Source organism: Phoenix dactylifera, chromosome 16 (assembly GCF_051530095.1).
Source record: "Phoenix dactylifera cultivar Ajwa chromosome 16, Ajwa_hap1_PhDact_Kaust_v1.1, whole genome shotgun sequence".
NCBI lineage: Eukaryota > Viridiplantae > Streptophyta > Magnoliopsida > Arecales > Arecaceae > Phoenix > Phoenix dactylifera.
Genome location: NC_143205.1, coordinates 24025186 through 24045293, shown reverse-complemented (window position 1 = coordinate 24045293; position 20108 = coordinate 24025186). Strand labels below are relative to the sequence as shown.

At 40.4% G+C, this 20108-nt stretch overlaps 2 protein-coding genes across 2 annotated transcripts; one reads left to right on the top strand and one right to left on the bottom strand.

Annotated features, from left to right (window-relative positions):
• Positions 1-1557: 1557 nt before the first annotated feature.
• LOC103718279 (uncharacterized) lies at positions 1558-5630 on the bottom strand. The gene is made up of 2 exons (XM_008807019.5): positions 2775-5630; positions 1558-2137 (listed from the first exon to the last, which is right to left on the bottom strand). Exons 1-2 carry the CDS (start codon positions 5497-5499, stop codon positions 1785-1787), a joined length of 3078 nt encoding a protein of 1025 aa, XP_008805241.4. The 5' UTR covers positions 5500-5630; the 3' UTR covers positions 1558-1784.
• A 2048-nt stretch (positions 5631-7678) lies between these two features.
• LOC103718265 (actin-depolymerizing factor) lies at positions 7679-20108 on the top strand. Its single transcript, XM_089927751.1, has 4 exons — positions 7679-9256; positions 9351-10479; positions 11546-11811; positions 19697-20108. Exons 2-4 carry the CDS (start codon positions 10465-10467, stop codon positions 19845-19847), a joined length of 432 nt encoding a protein of 143 aa, XP_089783877.1. The 5' UTR covers positions 7679-9256; positions 9351-10464; the 3' UTR covers positions 19848-20108.

The window sequence follows — 20108 nt, the reverse complement described above, 5'->3', positions numbered from 1 at the left end:
TGGAGTGATCACAGAGTATGCTTTGCAGTTCGAATTTTCGGCTTTAAATAATAAGGTCGAATATGAAGCACTCATCACTAGGCTCAACCTTTCCAAGGAGCTCAAGGTTCAGCAACTAAAGGTCTTCAGTGACTCACAATTGGTCGTCGGCCAAGTGCGAGGAGAATTCGAGGCTCTAGGACTATCAATAATCAAATATATACAAAAGGTAAAGGATATCACCTCAGTCTTTTGTAGTTTTGACATATAATAGATTTCACAGATAGTGAATGCAAGGGCCAACCTGCTGTCAAAATTAGCCACCTCGGGGATTGTTGAGCTGACTAAAGCCACCTATCTCGAAGTACTGGAGACACCGAGCATCAACGAGCCCGAGGTTGTGCTGAACACCACCGTCAAGCCGACTTGGATAGATGCTCTCGTCGACTTCTTGAAGGATGGGAGACTGCCTACGGATCGGGTTTAAGCTCGCTGGATAAAGCGCCAAGCCTTCTACTGCGTCCTCCTCGATGACGAGTTATATCGGAGATTGTTCTTATTGCTGCTCCTCAAATACCTCTGTCCGACTAAGACAGATTACACACTTAGGGAGGTACATGAAGAAATGTGTGGCATTTTCCTAGGGGGTAGATCTTTGGCCTACAAGACCTTGCGACAAGGATACTACTGGCCGACCCTACAAAAGGATGCAACCGACTTCGTCTATAAGTGTGACATATGTCAACACCATACAGACATCCAACGGCGACCAACGGTGCCATTGACGCCGATCAACGCCACTTTTCCATTCGTGCAGTGGGGGATCGATATCCTCGTACCTTTTTCAGCGACAACTGGGTAGCACAAGTTTCTCTTTGCAGCTGTCAATTACTTCACCAAGTGGACGAAAGTCAAACTCGTAGTTCTGATTACCGAGGTGAAAACTCGAGACTTTGTTTGGTAAGCCATAATTTGCAGGTTTAGACTTTCTCGGATAATCATCATAGATAATGGGCACCAGTTGAACAATGCTTGAATCACCAGCTCGGAATTGACCACCGGTTGACTTTGGTAGCGCACCCTCAAACCAATAGAGAGGCCGAGGTAACTAATCGAAAAATCCTACAGGGGCTCAAGGCGAGACTGGACCAAACCAAAGGTTTAGTCCCACATCGACTGTGCACTGGATAAATTTTAGGTATTCATACTAGACGAAGTAATCTAAATAATACCTTCCGAGTAGTCTTTTTGAGTGAAATCCTGAGTTGTGACAAATAATATCAGAGTAGATCTGATCCACAACCTATATGGAATAAGAGACACCGCAACACGGATCCATTTGGACTGGCCACAAGTGGATCGTAATATTTGTGATTGGATTTGTGGTACTTGTAAATAGATTTAGACCTAGCCTAGCGAGGATATTAGAGCTTAAACGGAGGGAGTATATAAGGATTTGTATGGGCTTGTGTTTAGTTTCAATTCTGCTTTGCACTTGGTAGATTTTGGATACTTTTACAAGGTCAAAAAATTCCATTAACACTTTCTAGCTAGTCGTACCGTTTTAGATTGTGCTTTGGATGACCGCCGTGTTGCATGTTGCTGTCTGATACATCAAGCCATCAGTTTGTTACACCGAAGAACAATTATTTACAATACCTCTGACTATTATTATCAGTTTAACTAGAGAACTAGTTTGCATATTTCTATGTAGTTTCCTCCAGGGTGGCATCTTGCTTCTCTTTACCATCAAAAAAATAAAAATAAAAAACATGTAGTTTCCTGCAACCATGTTATCTGGAAAACTACAATCTAAGATTCATGAGCTCGCCCAAGGTCACTGCATTAAGCTCTCGAAAAGATAGCCTGCATGCTGATAACTCTTGAGATACGCACCTCATGGTCGGCCTTGATTTTGGATCGGCTTGTATACATGCAAGTGCTAGCATCGCTGCAGAGACCATCTCCTTCTCCACCTCACCGATGGGCGCTGGGAGACGTCGGTCCAACACATCTTTTAGCAGTGTATTTCGGCCTATGCGTGTGAACAAAGACAAGATCAGTCCTCCAGGATGTGCTCCCATTATCACTTCTAGTGCCACCACCCCAAAGCTATAGACGTCACATTTCTCCGTCACCTTCATTGTGTAAGCAAGCTCTAAAGGAAAAGAAGAATCAAGTCATAATTCGTGCTTCCATTCATCAAACTTCCAATCATAATAATCTTAGTGTATTCACTATAGCAATCTTTTCGTGTTTTCCTTAAACTAAGAGAACCAGTCAATTTTATCGAGAAAATGAATGCATCTCAACAAATGAACAGTAAATGATTTCGGGCTTTCCTCAGGTTCAGTATGATCCTTTTGATAGCAAAACTAGAATTGAAAATGCGTTCTGATATAGTGTCTGATGCACTAGAAGATTAATATGGTGGCTTGCTGTTTTTTTAGTTCTCAGAAGAAAAACAGAGACCGGTAAAAGTGTACTCTGAACCTGACCCTGACTCTGGAGGGGGAAAAAAAAATCAAAAAGACAAAAATTGAAATTTGTACTACGAACAAAGTTGTCCAAGGTTCAATCACTGTTTTCTCCCATAGGGATGCTCTTAAATCCTTACGTAGGCTTTCAGAAAAGCAGTAAAAAAAAGGATTTTAAAGTAAATGCATCCGAGTGCATTTATGCTTCAACATATTTAGAATTTTTTTGTTAAAAAAAAAAAAACTCTTCTAGGATTGGTATTTTATAAATTCTTTGTTCTGGCTTTCGAAAACTATATTGCCAAAGACACCGATTACCTGGAGCAATATATCCACATGTTCCCATAAGTGCGGTCCAAATTGAAGAATCCGGCTTCAAGATTCTTGCCGTGCCAAAGTCAGAGATGCATGCTTTGAACTCCGAATCGAACAGAATGTTTTTACTCGAAATGTCTCTGTGTACCATCGCCGGAGCAATATCGTGGTGCATGTAAGATAAGGCATCTGCTACGCCTTTTATTGCATTCACCCTGCGAACCCAATCAAATTCCACAGCTGTTCGATCATCTGCAAGGAGGCTGGCTAAACTCCCCCTTTCCATGTACTCGTAGACCAGGAACTGGCATCGAGCGTGCAAACAGAACCCATAAAGCTTCACAATGTTGCGGTGCCGAATTCTAGTTAAAGTCCGTATCTCATTCCTGGAGCTTGCCTCGTCAAGCAGCTCTCCGCTCTCGGATAAGTGAAATTTCTTGACAGCCACCACTTGGCCTGTGGGCAGCTCTGCTTCATAGACGCTTCCATTTCCTCCCACCCCGATGCAGTATATGTCATCAAAGTTCTCCGTTGCTTCGATGATGTCTTCGAACACAAGCCTCCCATCGTAATTCCATATCGAAAACCGATCTGCCTCGTTCCTTCTCGCTAGCTGTGTCTCTCTCCTTCTTTCCACTCCTCCACGAGATGATGAATCTTTCCGGAACTTAACCAGAAGGATCGCCAGAAAGGACAGCAGAAGCAACAGCGAAAGAAGAAGTACAACAAAGATCGCAGCTTTCGACCTCTCTGCCTGACTTTGCCCTTCTCTAGAAGTTCCCGGAGGTGCTCGACACCCTTCTTCAAAACCTATGTTCCCGATGAAATCCTCGCATGAGAATGCGTCGTCGTAAGGAAGAGCTACGTTCAGATGGTTGTATGATAGGTTGATGGCGTTGAGGTGGTCCATGACGTCGGGAGTAATGTTGACAAGACCTGTGAGCTTGTTGCGGGAGAGGTCCAAGCACGACAAGTTTTTTGAGTTCAGAAGGCTTTCAGGTATCTCCCCACTCAAATCATTCTTGCTGAGGTCCAGTGTCCGCAGTTGCGAGTAGTTCCCCAGCTGTGGTGGTATGAGCCCGCTAAGATTGTTCATGGATAACTGGAGGATAACAAGGGACTTCAACTCTCCTAGCTCCGGAGGGATCGACCCATGAAGTCTATTTCTATTGAGGCAAAGACGTTGGAGAAGGACTAGTTTACTCAAAGACCGAGGAATTGGACCGGTCAATCGGTTACTCGACAGATCTAAAATGGAAACACGTTGAATTTCTCCAATTTCTTGCGGGATTGGACCGGAAATTTGATTTCCATCGAGGTATAAACTCTCCAGCTGAGAAAAGTTACCGAGTGAGGAAGGAAGGGGACCTATCAAAGAGTTATGCGACAGACTTAGGAGACGCACACTAAACAGCCTCCCAATTTCTAGGGGGATTGGACCGCTGAGTCTGTTCCCATCAAGGCTTAAATTGTAAAGACTGCTCAGGTTACTCAACGACGTTGGCATGTTACCCCAGAGAGAATTATGGGATGCATTAAGGTGAACAAGACTTGTCAGGTTTCCTATTTCAGGTTCTGGGAGGAAACCACTGAGGGAATTACTGTCGAGTTGTAGAATACGCAGGTTCCCTAAATGTCCAATTTCCTGAGGAATTGAACCGGACAACAAATTGTTTGACAGTTGTAGCATGGACAGATTCACGAGGCCTCCAATTTCCTGAGGAATCGAACCGGACAACCGATTGTTCGACAGTTGTAGCACGAACAGATTCACGAGGCCTCCAATCTCCTGAGGAATTGAACCGGAGATTGAGTTGCCATGGAGCAACAGAACTTCCAAGTTGCCCAAAGTGCCAATAGAACGAGGGATGACTCCGGACAACAAATTGTTCGACAGTTCTAGCACCGACAGATTCACGAGGCCTCCAATCTCTTCCGGGATCGAGCCATTCAGCTGGTTATCACGCAAGGACAGGGACTCAAGGCTTGCAAGCTTGCCGATCTCCGGAGGAATTCCTCCAAAAAAATTGTTGGAGCTGAGTCGAAGCGAAGTGAGATTAGTCCAGTTGCCGATCTCGGGAGGTAACGTACCTGAAAGATGATTCCCAGAAACATCAAGGTACGTTAGCTGGGGAAGAGTCTCGCTGATATTTGAAGGAAAGCTCCCATGCAGGCCATTGCGACTGACGTCAAGATAACCGAGGCCCGGAGAGAAGGAGTTCAAGTTATCCAGTGTGCCGTAGAAGCTGTTACCACCGAGGTCGAGGTAAACAAGGCTTGTGAGAGAGGAGAAGCTCAGGTTTGGAAGTACGCCCTCCAAGAAGTTGCCGCCGAGATCAAGATGAGCGAGGCTCGGAAAGGATGGCAAGCTCAATTCATCAAGTGTTCCTCGCAGTCCCATGCCGCGAAGGTCTATCTTGGTCACACTTCCAGCAGAGTTGCAACTTAAACCCTCCCAACTGCATGGGCTTAATGGTACTTTTCTGGAACTAAGACTAGAAGAATCAGCACTCGATGGTGGCATCCATGTGTTCAGATAGGTGAGGTTATGGTATGGTCTCTTAAGGCTTTTTTTCCATCTGAGGAGAGCTGCTGCTTCGGATTGATTCGGCGAAGGCCCTGGTGGCAGTGACGGTGGCGGGGTTGGTGCGGCTGCTGAGAGGAGGAAGATAGGAGAGAGCAGCGAAACCAGACAGAGAAGCGAAAATGGCAACTCTTTTCTATCCATGCCAGCCTTGTGCTGCTGGTCCCGCAAGTCCTGCCTTGCGGTTGGAGTGCTCAAGGATGCATGGATTGATTAAGCCCAAGGCAACCTAAAATGGAACATCGATCTAGAATCGAAGGATTTGGATGCTGCGATGCTGGTATATCCATGGATAATATTCTAAGCCCAAAGCTATGATATCCGCACGTTTGATTTGGACTCGGTCAAGAAAGGCCTTGGCTTGCTTTCCATGGATGCTTCCGTGCGCGGTCAAGGTCTTTGGATTATTTTCCACATCCATAGCCAGCTTTCTTCCACCATGCCGGATGACAAGGACCCCAAAAACTGTTTTCCGGGTTTCTGTGCAAACCGCTGCCAATCTCCAATGATGCCTAGGCTCCGAATTCGTATCAAAGTTATCAAACATATGTTGCTGAATGGCACCACCAACGTGTCTCATGCACAGTAAAACTGCAAGGCAGCATCATTCTTATAAAGTGTCTTCATGTGATGCATGATGGGATTCCTAATCCCCCGTAGACTTGGCAAAAGAATAGCGCTGACCCCTAAAGCAACAAAAGCCACAGCTAACACGTATTTGGGAAACCGTGTTTCGGATGGTTTGCGGAGGATCTTCCACGATCCCCTCAGCCTCGGTTGTGGCAACCGAGCGGGGCTTTCGAGCGGAGTACTCGACAGGGACTGAAAAGAAGGGAGGGAAATTTCGGTCGAAGGCCACCCCAGAGTAGTGGAAGATTTTCTTCCAAAAAAACTAGAAAGGTATGGAAGATTTCCACCATCTTTCCCACAGACATCCATATGATCCATTTATAAGAAACAAATCCAACCGGTGATGCAATAGAATAATTGGTTGGCTGGAAAATTCTCCGACCTTATCCCAAACAATCCAGTCGTGCAATCACCAACACTTCCTCGTCATCCGCTTGCTGAAAGCCACAGCCACCAAGTAAGAATCTTCTTGGGTCCTCGTCTGAAGTTTTGCGCGTCTATTTTGTTGAAACTTGAAACTGATATGGGAGACTAACATGCTATGAGATTCCATCCGAAATTTCGAACCTTCCCATCGGCCTATGAAAGCTCCCACAAAATAAGCCACATTATTACTGTGCTGCAAGTTAGGAGCGGCCTTCAAGCTCTCTCAATTGAGCAAGTTTTGAGGCCTTACGGGCCTGGTTTCTGTACTTCATTCCCATAAAGGCTTAAAGCTTGGCTGCTGCTTTTTTTTTTTTAATTTACTTTTTAAAATAAATCTCGCAGTTGAGAGTTATCTCATGCCCACGAATTCTTCATCTGCAGCCAGAACTCTTTTGGGTCTTAATTCTAGATCGGGGCATTTTGTCATTTGAAAAGTTGAGAGAGAGAGAGAGAGAGACGCAGGATTTAGTTGGGACTTTATGGCAGAAATAAATGCCAGCCTTTACACTTACTAGCAAAAAGTTTTCTATCACTCGGTGACAAATGGATTTGGCATTAGAACTTGTCGATCAAATTGCCAAGCAAAAAGTTCAATATATTTCCTAATCTTCATAAACTGCCATCATTATATTATTTTATACTGCTTTATCAGTTTCTCAAATAAGCCATGTCAGGGGCCTCCATGTTAGTGTCATTGTTGCCTCTATAGAGATGTCATTTAATCACAATTAGATAGTTAAGGGATCTACGATTGCTACGAGGCAATTCTTGAGAATTTTCATCAAAAAATAGCAAGTTTATTTTTGTGTTGCCGTAAAATATGCATATCTGAAGCTAGTGTATTTCATTGTTGTGTTTTTTTTTTTTTTTTGAAGTAAAGTTTAAGATGACTGTCTTTCTTTTACTTGTTATGGTGTGTCATTGGCTTTTTTTTTCAAGATGATTTAGTTATTGTGATATTTTTGGCATTATAGTTGCCCAGTGACCTCTGTAATAATAAAAAGGGCTTTTTTAGAACAATTCTACAAACTATTATTTGTAAAGTCAGAGGACTTCAGAGAAGACATATGAGGCCTGACCTGCTCGGAGGCTTGGGCAGGGATTTTTGGCCCATCAGTCCGGGCAGGCTTAGAAATTCAAGTCCTGACGACAATTGAGGCTGGTTCCGGGCTAAGTTTTGTAAGGGCCTGGCCTGACCCAGCCCAGAGTTAAATAAATAATTAAAATATCATGTATTTAATAACATATATCAGTTTGTATATCTCCTGTATTTTATACTTTGACACGCTCTATCTGTTCTTAAAACTCCTGCTTCCTTCTCGCCTGTGACCCTGTCTTGATCCTCCACCTCTACACCTTTTGCCTCCTCCAACTGCCCCCCTACTGGTGCCACCTCTTCCTCCCCTAGATCTCCACTGCTCCGACACACATAGATCCAAATACACTGGCCCTCTCTCTCTCTCTCTCTCTCTCCCTCCCTCCCTCCCTCTCCCTTCCACCGCCGACCAACTCATCATTGCTGCAAACAAGGGACTAATCGTCCTTGTCCTGGATTAGTTGGGTCGGGCCGGGTCAGGGTTGTGCCTCGATTTTTGTGCTCGGCCTGGGCTCAGGCTGGCATCAAGGGCATTGATATCAAGCTTAGGCTCCGGATTTCTTTTACAGTGTTGCTTTAGTGATATCTGATCAGAGTTTCTTCTAAGATATCATAATAAGATGAAATATTTGTGGGTAGTCATATTTAAGAAGCATTTGTGCAGATAAAGATTTTTCGGTATAAAGAAAAAGAATCTCCTTGAAGAATTTAAATATTAGCAGAGGTTTTCCTTTAAAGTAGTTCAGTATAAATGACTATCACTGGAGACCAAACAATTAGTAGAAATTTGCTGATAAATGCGCTTCAGTTATTGTTGAATGCTGCAATATGCAGTTGAAAGTAGAAAAATAGGATGCTATGTTTCGAAGTGATTGCTAGTGTTTAATTGATAATTTCCAGGCCAACTGAGATTTTGATATATTTAGCCATCCATGATCATGTATAACTTTTTTATCTGTCAGATGAGAACTTTAATTTTTGCCCTTGCTTTTTTATTTTATTTTTTCCTATTTTGGGGTGGGGGGGAGGGGGGGGTGGCGGTGTCTAGGAAACAACCAGGAGTCTTTCAGCATGGAATAAGTTAGAACATATGAACTTTGAAGACAATTGCATCTCTGCTGAAATAATTTTGAAATTTAGGACATTTACATTTTATTATTGGTAATGCTAATATCGTCATTTGATTGTAATATGTGTTTTGAAGCATTTGAATATGAATGTAGCAAGTTAGACAGAACTGTGTAGTTTGAAAGATAATATATCAATAAGACCATTAGCTCAGTTGTCTTAATAGAATCAGAATGAGTAATGGAGTCCTTCGTGTGTCCCTGCTGAGCTTGTGGTTGAGCAGCTTCTTTCCACAATCTGTTTGATAGACCTTGAGAGATTGTTATTTACAATTTTGCGTTGTCGATTGTATGTCAAATTTCCATTATATGATAGAACTATTTATGTGCTGTCTTAACAGTTCTCAGATGTCACACATTCCAAGCTACCTGCTTATCTGGGTGCAGTCTCTGTTGTTTTCTGCTTCATAGCTGCCATAGTCTCAGTTGCGCTTGCATTTGCAGTTGTACCCAGGCAAGTGATGCCATGGACGGGTTTGCTGCTAATGTACGGGCGGGCATTTACTTCTTTTTTTCATAGTATTTGGAAGTTATCTGCGCTTGCTTTACCATAGGGGAAAGGCAACATCAAATCAAGCAGGAACTATTTTCACATGTGTAGACTCCTTTGTCTATGACTCAGGCAAAGATTTTTTAAGATTCAAATTTGCTGTATCAGCTTATACATATCTTTATTAGCCTTTTCAGATTGTAATTGAGCTTTACTTATGATGCAGGTCATCAATGCCATACATCTAACTGTGATGTTACCACATGGTTCTATGGCATAGGGATGGCTTTCGTCGGAGACCACGTCTCCAAATTATGCTCTACCCGGAGGGTCGGGCGGATATGTAAATGGGCGGACCTCATGAACCAAAATAATTGAGGCACGAGGAGTATCCGATGCCACCTTCCGACCAGCCCGCCTGTGCCACGTTGAGATTCTCTCACCCAAGTCTACTGAGTCAACAAGGAAGAAAGTAGGAACATTGCTTAGGTCACGAGTCGGACCGCTCCATTTGGGTCCATTTGGGTCATTGGAAGAAAGTAGAAATCATTTGCAGCGCGATCAAACCGAACGGGTTCGAGTTGAACCGGACGCGCCATATGGGTCTGTCCCCACACACATCATGACCGTCTTGATTCCAGACCATGCTTACGTGTGTTCTGCGGGCATTCCATCGCGTTTATCCTACGCAGCGTCTCTCTTTTCTTCCCCCTTTTTTAATTTTTCTATTTTCAAATTCTCAGAGAATAACAACAGCAGCAATAATAATAATAAAGAGAGGGGAAAAAAAAAGGCACGTGACAGCCTGGCAGGCAACAAAAGGAAGTTCGGCGGGCTGAAGTTGACGACTCGGGACGCAATCCGGACAATCTTGCATCATAGACGACGGTGATCCTCCGGACGGTCCACCTCTTGATGAGCCATGAAATATATCGAACGCGGGTCCCGCTTGCAACGCTAGAGGGTTCACGCTCGCTCCACTTTACCTACCGGAAACGCGGTGCGACGCGGCGCCCGCCTTTGCGAGATCGTTTTTTTCTTCTCTCGTCCGCGCTCTTCCTACTTCCATCTTTCTCTAATTCGAATATTTCTTTTCTTTTCATAAGTTTTTTTTTTTTGGTTCGTTTTATTATATTCCATTTTCAAAAATAATCGGAGAAAAGAAAAAATATTCTTTTGTTCTATTGTCCTTTTTTTTTTCTATTAAAAAAATTCCTTCTCACCTTTCCGACCAAATCACGGGGTCTCCCTGCCTCCCCATTCCTCCCTTCCTTCCTTCGTTCGTTCGTTCATTCGTTAATCGCTCGCTCGCTCTCTCTCTCCGAGATCAACGAGTAGCCATGTCGTTCCGAATGGTAAGAGTCGGATCTTTGCTTGTTGCTACCCTTTCTCTTAGATTTTGTTCGGTGGATACTAGTTTTGATCGGTTTGCTTTAAGATTTCTTGAAAATTTTTATGAAATGGAGGCTGGATTTGTGTGAAAACAGTAGCATCTTATGATGAATGTCTGGGTTCCTCCATGCTCTTGTGACGATCGGACCGCTCTCTCTTTCTGTTTTCACTTGGGAATTGGGCAAATCTTGATGGATTTCTTGATCTCGTCTTCATTTGTCGGAGTAGGATAAAAGATCCTTCGTCTAGCACAAAGATCATCATCTTTCTGTGTGTCGGTCCAAAAAAAAAAACTTATCCTTTAGAATTTGCTTGTTTCTTCTACATTTCGTATATGGCAGACTGTATCGTGGATGCTGAATTTCTCTGCATTATCTCTTATAACCTTTCATGATTGACGGTTGACAGTTTGCAATTGTAGGTTGAGTTATGAGGCTCTTCTTTTCTTTAAGTTAGGATGGCCCTTGGTTGGATATATTAATTCTTGATGTCTGATTGTTTCTTCATATCAAGATTCCTTTTCCGGAATATTTTCATTGATCCGGAATGGGATGGAAATCCTTTAATTTAGGCTGATTTTGATTACAATATTGCCTGTCTTTTGTTGATTTTGCTTCACTGTAGTATCTCTTTTAAAAAAAAAAGCATCCCTTTTTTTTATTCCTTTTACATATTTATGTGGTAAAGTATAGTAGGTTAAGTTGGATCGTTTCCTAATTTACAGCATAACTTGGTAAAATGCTTTGATGTTAGACAATTGAAACTTGGTCCTTTTGAGTTAAGGCGCGCTTTTGTGTGAATAACGTATTAGTTTCAGCATCCCGTAAAAGAACTTGTTAAAAAGGGCAGATAATCAAAGACTTGCTCTTTGAGTTCGGCCTTTTATGTGAGTAATATACTAGTTTTAACTGTCTGGCTTTTACTTTTGCATCCCATTGCTAACAAAGTGGATATTTATGGGATGCCTTACTTACGATAAAGTTTGTTATGAGGATTAACTCTTTGCCTTGTATTGGCATTGATCTGCAGTCAAGTGCATCTTGTGGGATGGGAGTAGCTGATCACAGCAAGAATGCATTTCTTGAACTGAAAAGGAAGAAAGTGCATCGTTATGTGATATTTAAGATTGATGAAAAGAAAAAGGAGGTTGTTGTGGAGAAGACAGGAGCTCCAGGGGAGAGCTATGATGATTTTGCTGCTGCATTGCCTGAGAATGATTGTCGATATGCCATCTATGACTTTGATTTTGTGACTGATGAGAACTGCCAGAAGAGCAAGATATTTTTTATTGCATGGTTAGTTTCTTTCTAGCTCCTAAATTATTATAGATTTGAAGTTTGGTTTTTTTTTTTTATCCATACAATTATGCCATTTTATCAACATCTTGAGATTCTGAATGACACATAACATTGTTTTTGTGGATGCTAATTATAGATTAACTCTATTTGAGAAAGAAATTAACTTTACTAATTGGTTTTAGTAAGCTATGTGATTATTTCTGTGTTCATGCTCTTAATTTCTGTGAATTAATTTGTTTCCTATCACATAATCAACCTTTTTAACGGTGAACAAACCATGATGAGACTGTTGCAACAATTACTGGACGTCCTAGGGCTTGCAGACCATCATATAACTTAATAAGCTTGCACAATTATAGGTTTTCTGGTAATATTGTTGTCAAGGGAGACATGTCGAGTCACCACCATCTGATGATTTGTGGAGTGCAGGGTTTAGTTAACCAGAAAAATTATTACAGATATATGGATGATGTTTATTTTGTTGTCTTGTTTATTTTTCAGATGTTGAAATCTTGATTCCAATGTTTGTTTACTTCCTTTTCTTCAAGTATCAGTGTTGCTAGAATTTGTATTTATGTTCTGGGATTGTAAACGATTTAATGTGTTTTGTAGTCTTGCTTCATTTGTAACTGTATGAGGGTAAAAGCACCCTCATGTATGTAAAAGCATAAAAAAAAGGAATATGTTGTAAAATGTTTTAAAAATGTCTATTCATCATCATAATGTGAAATACAATATAGTCCAATGGAAATAATCAGTCCATAGCCGATATTGACTTATGTATATATGTGATGATGTATTTTATCTCTGTATGGTAACATCATCATTCAGCACAACTATTATGAAAATGATCCATCAGACACAGTGCTTAGTGCTGGTTTCCTCTTGACATAAATCAATTTGCTAGTTTCATTCTCTGCAGTATTGCTCTTGATTGCTTAAGCGACAATGCTTTTTATGGTGTCACTTGTAAAGAGGAAATTATTTTTGTGTATCCTTTTTGATAGCTATACAATGCATCCATAATGTTGATTTTATGGAAACTCATATTTTTGTGATCTTCCATTCGTCTAGCATGTCTTAGCTCCTCGTACTGTAGTTCTGATTTTTAACCCCCTGTATTATCACCATTACCATCATCCTTCTTTTGCTAACTTAATGGCTAGAGCCTACCCAATTTTCTCACCCCTAACAATTTATCTCCCTCTACTTTCTTTTTTCAGTTAATTCTTGGAAAACAATTTATAAGTATTCTTTCAGTTAATTCTTGTAAAACAATTTATAAGTATTCTTTCTATCTTCTGGCTTCCCAAGTTTCAATCTCATTATCTTCAGAAGTACTTGAAGATCATTCTTTGTGCATGTAAGTCCAATACCTTGATTTTTCCTTATTGTCTCTGCCATATAATAATCTAGAAAAATACATCCTCCTACTTTCAAAAAATACGGAGATAGTCAACCATTGTCTTCTTCATCATTTACATAATATGTAATATACTCAATAGAACATTCTATAGCCTTCCTTTGTTTTATGCTCAGGTGAAGTTGCTCTTTTTTGTTGTTTTATGCGAGTGGTTGAAATGGTCAAGTGCCATTTCATGAGCTACTCTTCTGCTATTTAAAAGGCATCAACATAATGTGGTGCGTAGATGCTCCTCTCAATTCCTGTGTGTTCTGGCCTTTTAGTTAGCACAAAGTTACTCCATCAGAAAACTATTTGTAGTACCCCCCTTCCCCAAAAAAAGGAAAAAGAAAAAGAGAGAAAAAAAAATAGATGCTCCCTTTTTAACAAAGGAGTATATTAAGTTTTTATACATGCAGAACTATTAGCATCAGCTCTAGCCATGTCTGGAAGCTATCTGATGGAATCATCTAAGTTCCTATCTTCTCCCTAAATTGTCCAACCAACAGAATAGTTACCTTGTATACTTATGGCCCTGGGGTGCTGCCCTGAGCACATGTGTACAGTTTCTGGAAGTTAAGGGGCTTAAATTCATGATATGAGGCAACAATGATGCATATTGAACATGAAGCCTTGGGCTCTTTTTATACCAACCAACTTGTTGCATTTAATTTCTTGGGTTATGTTTTCAACTGTTGTGGCATCTATGCTTTCGTGTTTTTATAAAGTGATTAGTTACAGCACTGAAGATGGATCCTAAAATCTTTGTAAATGTGATCCGTTAGTCTGAACATATTGAGGGAGAAACAGGGAGGAGTTACAGGAGCAAATTGAAGTTGGAAATATTAGAATCATTTGGAGAGGCAAAGATTTCACATATTATGTTTCTTGAATCTGTGAGCTGATATTTAGAGAATAAGGAGCTGTGAGGAACCACAAAGATTAGGGTTTACTAGTTTGTGACATAAGACTTGGTAGGAATATATTGAAATACGTACATCCCTAGATATCTGAATGAATTGGTGGATTGGGTCAAAATTTAAGATAAGGCTTATGGTTGAAGCTTTTGTACATCAAAACCCTAACACCATGTCTTGCAGGTGATAGAGATGTAATTTACCAAAATTTCTGCTATGTTTGGGATATTTTTCAGAACATGGTACCACTCTTAGCTAGTCTGAATTAGTAAACTTCAACACATTGTGCAATCGCTTGTGAGGTTTATAAGATGTTATTGTCCACCTCCAGGGCATGTCTGAACATATGGAAACCATATTTAACCCTAATATCTACTGCCTTCTGACTTTATGCAAGCCTAAGATTCATATTAATTTCAGTTGATATTATGTTCCTTCCTGCAAGAGACTCCAAATTCCTTTGGCTTAGAGATTCTATGTATGTGTAATGCTTGTTTTCATCTTGTACCAATATACTACTGTTTGAAAGTATGATGAAAGTCACCTTTTTCTTTTAGCGTAATCAATTTATATGTCTATCTATCGATATGTATGTATCTATTTAAGACCTTTTTGCTAGTGCAATATTACTTCTTTTAGTTCCATACTCATGCTTTCATTAGATACTACAATTGTACCCTTCTGCTTGTAAGGTATTTTCAGTTCCAGTCTTTAGCTAAATACCTCTCCCTATATACATGTATCACTAAACAAGAATGTCCCCATCAAGATTGTTTGAACTGGACCGAACCGCCCGATTAGCCTCGTACCAAGCCGACCTAGTTCTAACCGGGTTGGTTCGCCTATTAAAATCGGGACCAGCCCCGAACCGGCCAAAACGGGTCTTGAACTGGACCGAACCGGCTGGTTCCGTTCGAACTTGGTGCGAATCGTCCGGTTCACATCGAGTCGGCTCGGTTCGGAACCAGGTCCCCTCCCCCTTTCTCAATATTTCTTCTTTGTAACATTTAGACTTTTAGAGGTCTCCCGGCTTTCCCTTTTTTTCAATTTGCAAAATCACACTAATTCAATGCGATTGAAGAAAGTTTCAAGCCTATATAAGATGTCCTTCCTCTCTCCTATCTCATTTCCTCTATTTTTTTTCCAAAAATAGCTCAAATTTTATAAAATAAAGAAAGATCATACCAAAATTTTTGATTTGGGCTTGATTTTATGATATGTTGCAGATCTATGGATAATCTATACGATGATATAAAAAATTTTAATTTTTAGATTATATATAATTTTTAAAAATTAAATATATATTTTTGGATTAATATATATAATTCAAAAAAAATGTAAAATTATAAATATATTTAGGAGCATGCAAGCTACTCTCTAGCAAAATTTGGTGTACATTTATTCAAATTTTGATGCGATCATGCGCATAGTGGCCTGGTTCTAAATTTGAAAAAAAAATTAAAAAAAATAGCCTTTGATGCATGCCTACGGGCCTCAAAATTATATGTAGCATCTATTGTTAGGTTCTACATGGATCTGAACTATTAATTTTTTAAAATATTTATATTTAAAAATTATTTTTAAATTTAAAAAATAATTAAAAAAATATATAATTAATATAAAAAATTATAAAAATTTAGTAGTACATATTACATAATTCATAAGTATTGCAAGCAGCAGTGCAGATCCAAAGTTCAGGAGGACCTTACTGAGGAAGGACGTCAGCAGAGGCAATGGACGTATTGCATCTATGCTCGGGGCTTTTGGTAGCAAAAAGAAGTCATCTAGGAAGATTCTACTAGGAGCCACCATCCATGATTTAGATTTGCATGCCTTCTTCAGCAAGGATTCGAAGCAGTAGAGGGTTGACACAATGCTAAAGAAGGATAAGAAGGATATGTGGCGAGTTATTTGATCCTGATTCCACTTTAGCCACATTCCAGCGTATATGGCAAATAATACATACTATAGGTTTGTCATTTTCTTCATACAGGTTGTCGGTTCCGGTATAGATCTTTTAGGACCAAAGGACATATAGGGTAAGTTTTTTGATAATAATGAGCTAGAGAAGTGGATTGTCTCATACAAGAGTAAATGGTCTATATATGGACTAATGGTGATGTGTGATAGTTGATCGATCCTATCAGGCGGAGTATTATCAACTTCTTGATATATTGTGATATGGAGACTTTTTTCTACAAGTTGATTGATGCTTTCGATCAGGTGCATAATGCCATATACATCCTCAAATTGATGGGAGAGGTGATTAATCAAGTAGAAGAGAAGAATGTCGTGCAGATTGTTATTGATAATGGGCCACAATATAAGGCCACCAGAAAGATATTGATGGAGTAGCGATCACATATTTTCTGGATCCCGTGTGTTGCATATTGTATCGACCTCATAGTGATGGACATTGCGAAGATTCATAGAGTGCAACAGACAATAGAGATGGCCCAAACTGTTACTAGATATATTTATAACTATACATTGGTCCTTTCACTGATAAAAAGGTATACAGAAAAAAGATCTTGAGACTAGGAGTCACATAATTTGCTACTAATTACGTTGCATTTGATATTTTTTTGAGAGGGAAGCAACTCTACGTCAGATGTTTGTCAATCCCGAGTGGTAGAAAAGTAGATTTGCGAGGGCTGGCACTGAAGGAAGCACTGTCGAGGACTTGGTGACGAGATAGACATTTTAAGAGCAGGTCGAGCTGATAGTGATGACTATCAGACCATTGTATGAAGTACTTTGTGCTGTGGATAGCAATAGGTAATCTCAGATAGACTTTTTGTACATAGGCTGGAGAGGACAAAGATTCAGATTAAGAAGTCAGATTCAACCTATGCCCAAGAGTACATCGATATTATTGAGCAGCGGTGGAACTACCAGATGGATAGGGACTTGCATCTAGCAGGTAAGCAAGAATATTGAAAATTAGATTACTCCTAAATTTATACAATTTTATTAAGACAATGGCGAACTCTATCTGTAGCATACTACTTGAAGCTAAGGTTTCAGTACATCGTATAGCTAGAATCAATTGGATGACAAACTTTTGGCCGCTTTACATAATATAATTTACAAGATGGAGCCTAATCCAAAAGTTGCGGCCCTATGTCTAGAAAAGGTAAGTTAACTTAAGTAACATATGTAAGTTAACTGATATTTTTAATTATTAATATATTATAATATTTTTTTCGTAGACCAAAATATTTTGAGAGGGCATTGACAACTTTGGAGTTTCGGCAGTTGTCATAAGTAAAAATGTATGAATCCAGGTATATTACACATTAGAAGGACATTTACCTGACGTTAGATGGTTAGTAATATGATACTATCTTATATATCATTTTTTTTATTATTTTTGCAGCTGAATAATAGATTTACTTTGGTTTGTTCACGAAAAATTTTAAGCGACTTGCTATTCGGATTCTCTTCCAGACAGTCTCCTCGAGTGGCTGTGAACGCAACTGGTCCACCTTCGCCTTCATCCACAGCAAGCAGAAAATCGTTTGACACAGAATCGTTTCAACGATCTTGTATATGTTCACTACAATATGAAATTGAGGCTGAAGTACGTTCAGAAGGAAGTGGAGCTAAAGTACACAAATTCGATCCATAGTGCTTTCATTGATGATGAGGATGATTCTATGCAAATGCTTGTGGGCTAGCAGCAGGAGTCGAAGCTTGATGAGCAAGAATTTCCTCCATGACCGACCAGTTTTGTAGCCAATGAGGCTAAGGTCGATACAGAGCAATGGGCAGAGAGCAATATTCTATGCATCCTTCCAACTGATCAACCACAACAATAGTGGTCATTGGGGAGCCGATCACCATATGACTTATTGTCTGAGATATTCTCTTAGAGATATAATTGAGAGATGCTTAGACGAGGTCACTACGCTACCCGGTCAACTCGGTTAGGAGGGCGACATACATCCTTCCAACATAACCACGCAGAGAGGCACGAAGGGTAAGTAGGCAGCGAGTGGCACAAAGAGTAAGCAAGCAGTGAGTGGTACGAAGAGTAAGTAGACAGCTGCTTGGCAGCCCCAATGAAGAGTGTGGAGGAGCCAGTTCACTCAGATTCAGAAGCCAAAGCAGCAATTTTGGTTATCATGGATTTAATGGCCAAGGAGAGCGGAGGATATGAGACCACCGTTTATGAGACAGCCGCAGGATGGTCTTCGATTCACTGGTGGGTCTTAATATATTGGATTCTATTATCCGCAACCACAGGCAGTCTATGACTTATATGAATCTGGATATAGTGCGTCTGAGGCATCTTTTAATGACTATTACCCTACGCAGCTCAGAGCATCTTATAAGTCGGATTTTGTTGCAGGCTCTCCATTGGGGCTGGTCGGATGGGCTCCTTTACAATCGTTTTATCAGTCAGAGGACACTTCTTAGAGCTAGAGCTTCAACGAAAAATCCAAGAGTGCTTATAACTCGGAGCGCATTTCTTATGGGATAAACATACAAGACTACAATGCCACTTGGTAGAGGGGTGGGTTGATCTGCCTTCTGACTATGCTAATGATTCGGATATCTACGAGAGGCAACGCCACTCGATAAGATTTTAGATATCAGTATGTATGTTGTACTTTAAATATATGTAATTAATTATATTATTTTATATTTTTATCTTAATAGATGATTTTAGAAGATTTCATGTTGCTTTTTATAGCATGCAACATCTTGCTGATTATTTTATATTTTGTATCACTTCAAAGAACATCAAATTAGACTTAAAATCATTGAAAAAGTTAAAAAAGATTGACTACCAATTAATTGAACTTAAAAAACTCAAAAAAACATGGGCATGCTGGATTAGAATTGGCATGCCCAAGCGTACCGCGTGTCAATATGATATCGAATTAATATCGAACCAACCCGTCCGCCAACTGGTTTGGCGGACTTTGGTCCTCATGATATTGATTTTGGTCAAGCAGTATATAAGTTTACCCCAGTATATCGCTTCCATCCCCATCTTAAAGTATAGTACAATAATTAGGAATAATAGTGACTTGTATGGTCTGGAAACTTGGGTGGTCATCACAATAAAATGTGGCTTTTAATCAGTTGATTCCAAGGCCATGCCAATCATGCAGCCAAATTGGCCTTCTGATCGTCATTGCCATATAAATGTGAGAGGTATCAGACCAGTGAAAGAGAAAATAGGGAAAATCATGACTTCAAAAAAATCCTCGACTTGGTAACCACAAATCAAAAAATAGAATGACACATAGCGCGCAGCTGAGAACTGGGGACTCCATTGTTGAGGTGCCACGCCATGGTACAGCCATCAGACGTCATAGTTGCCCAGAGGCCATCCAAGTTGCTGCCTTTCACTCAGCAACATGTAAAATATATCTTACCTGCAACACATATGTGGGGATTAGAAAAGTTCGTGAATATCACATATCAGAGGACCAGACAAAGGACCAAAAGATCATCAATAGATCGATGTGCAAAAAATTTTCTGGATTCAAGCTGCCATATATGTACTGCTTTATCTGTCTTAAAGTTTGTGTTTTTGACTATTGAATAGGTCTCCGGCCACCTCCCGCATCCGTGCTAAGATGCTGTACGCCACATCGAAGGATAGATTTCGACAGGAGCTCGACGGCATCCATTATGAGATTCAGGCCACCGACCCCACAGAGATGGATATGGATGTGCTCAGAGACCGTGCAAACTAGAACCGCAAAGCTGCAGAGACTTCTGTTACAACAGGCAGCTTGATATGGGCCTCGTTCCCCTAGGTGTGGTTGATTATGTGCATCGTCTGGTTCAATGCACGATGGCTCGTTTGAATAAAATAGTCTGCCTGCACCTGAGAGGGCTAATGGAAGTTCTGGTTTGTTTAGGTAGATACTTAATATTATGGTCTGAAACGTGTGGTGCCCCTCTATTTGGAAGATGCTTCTCTTTGCTTATATTAAATGACTGTATGTGCTGCT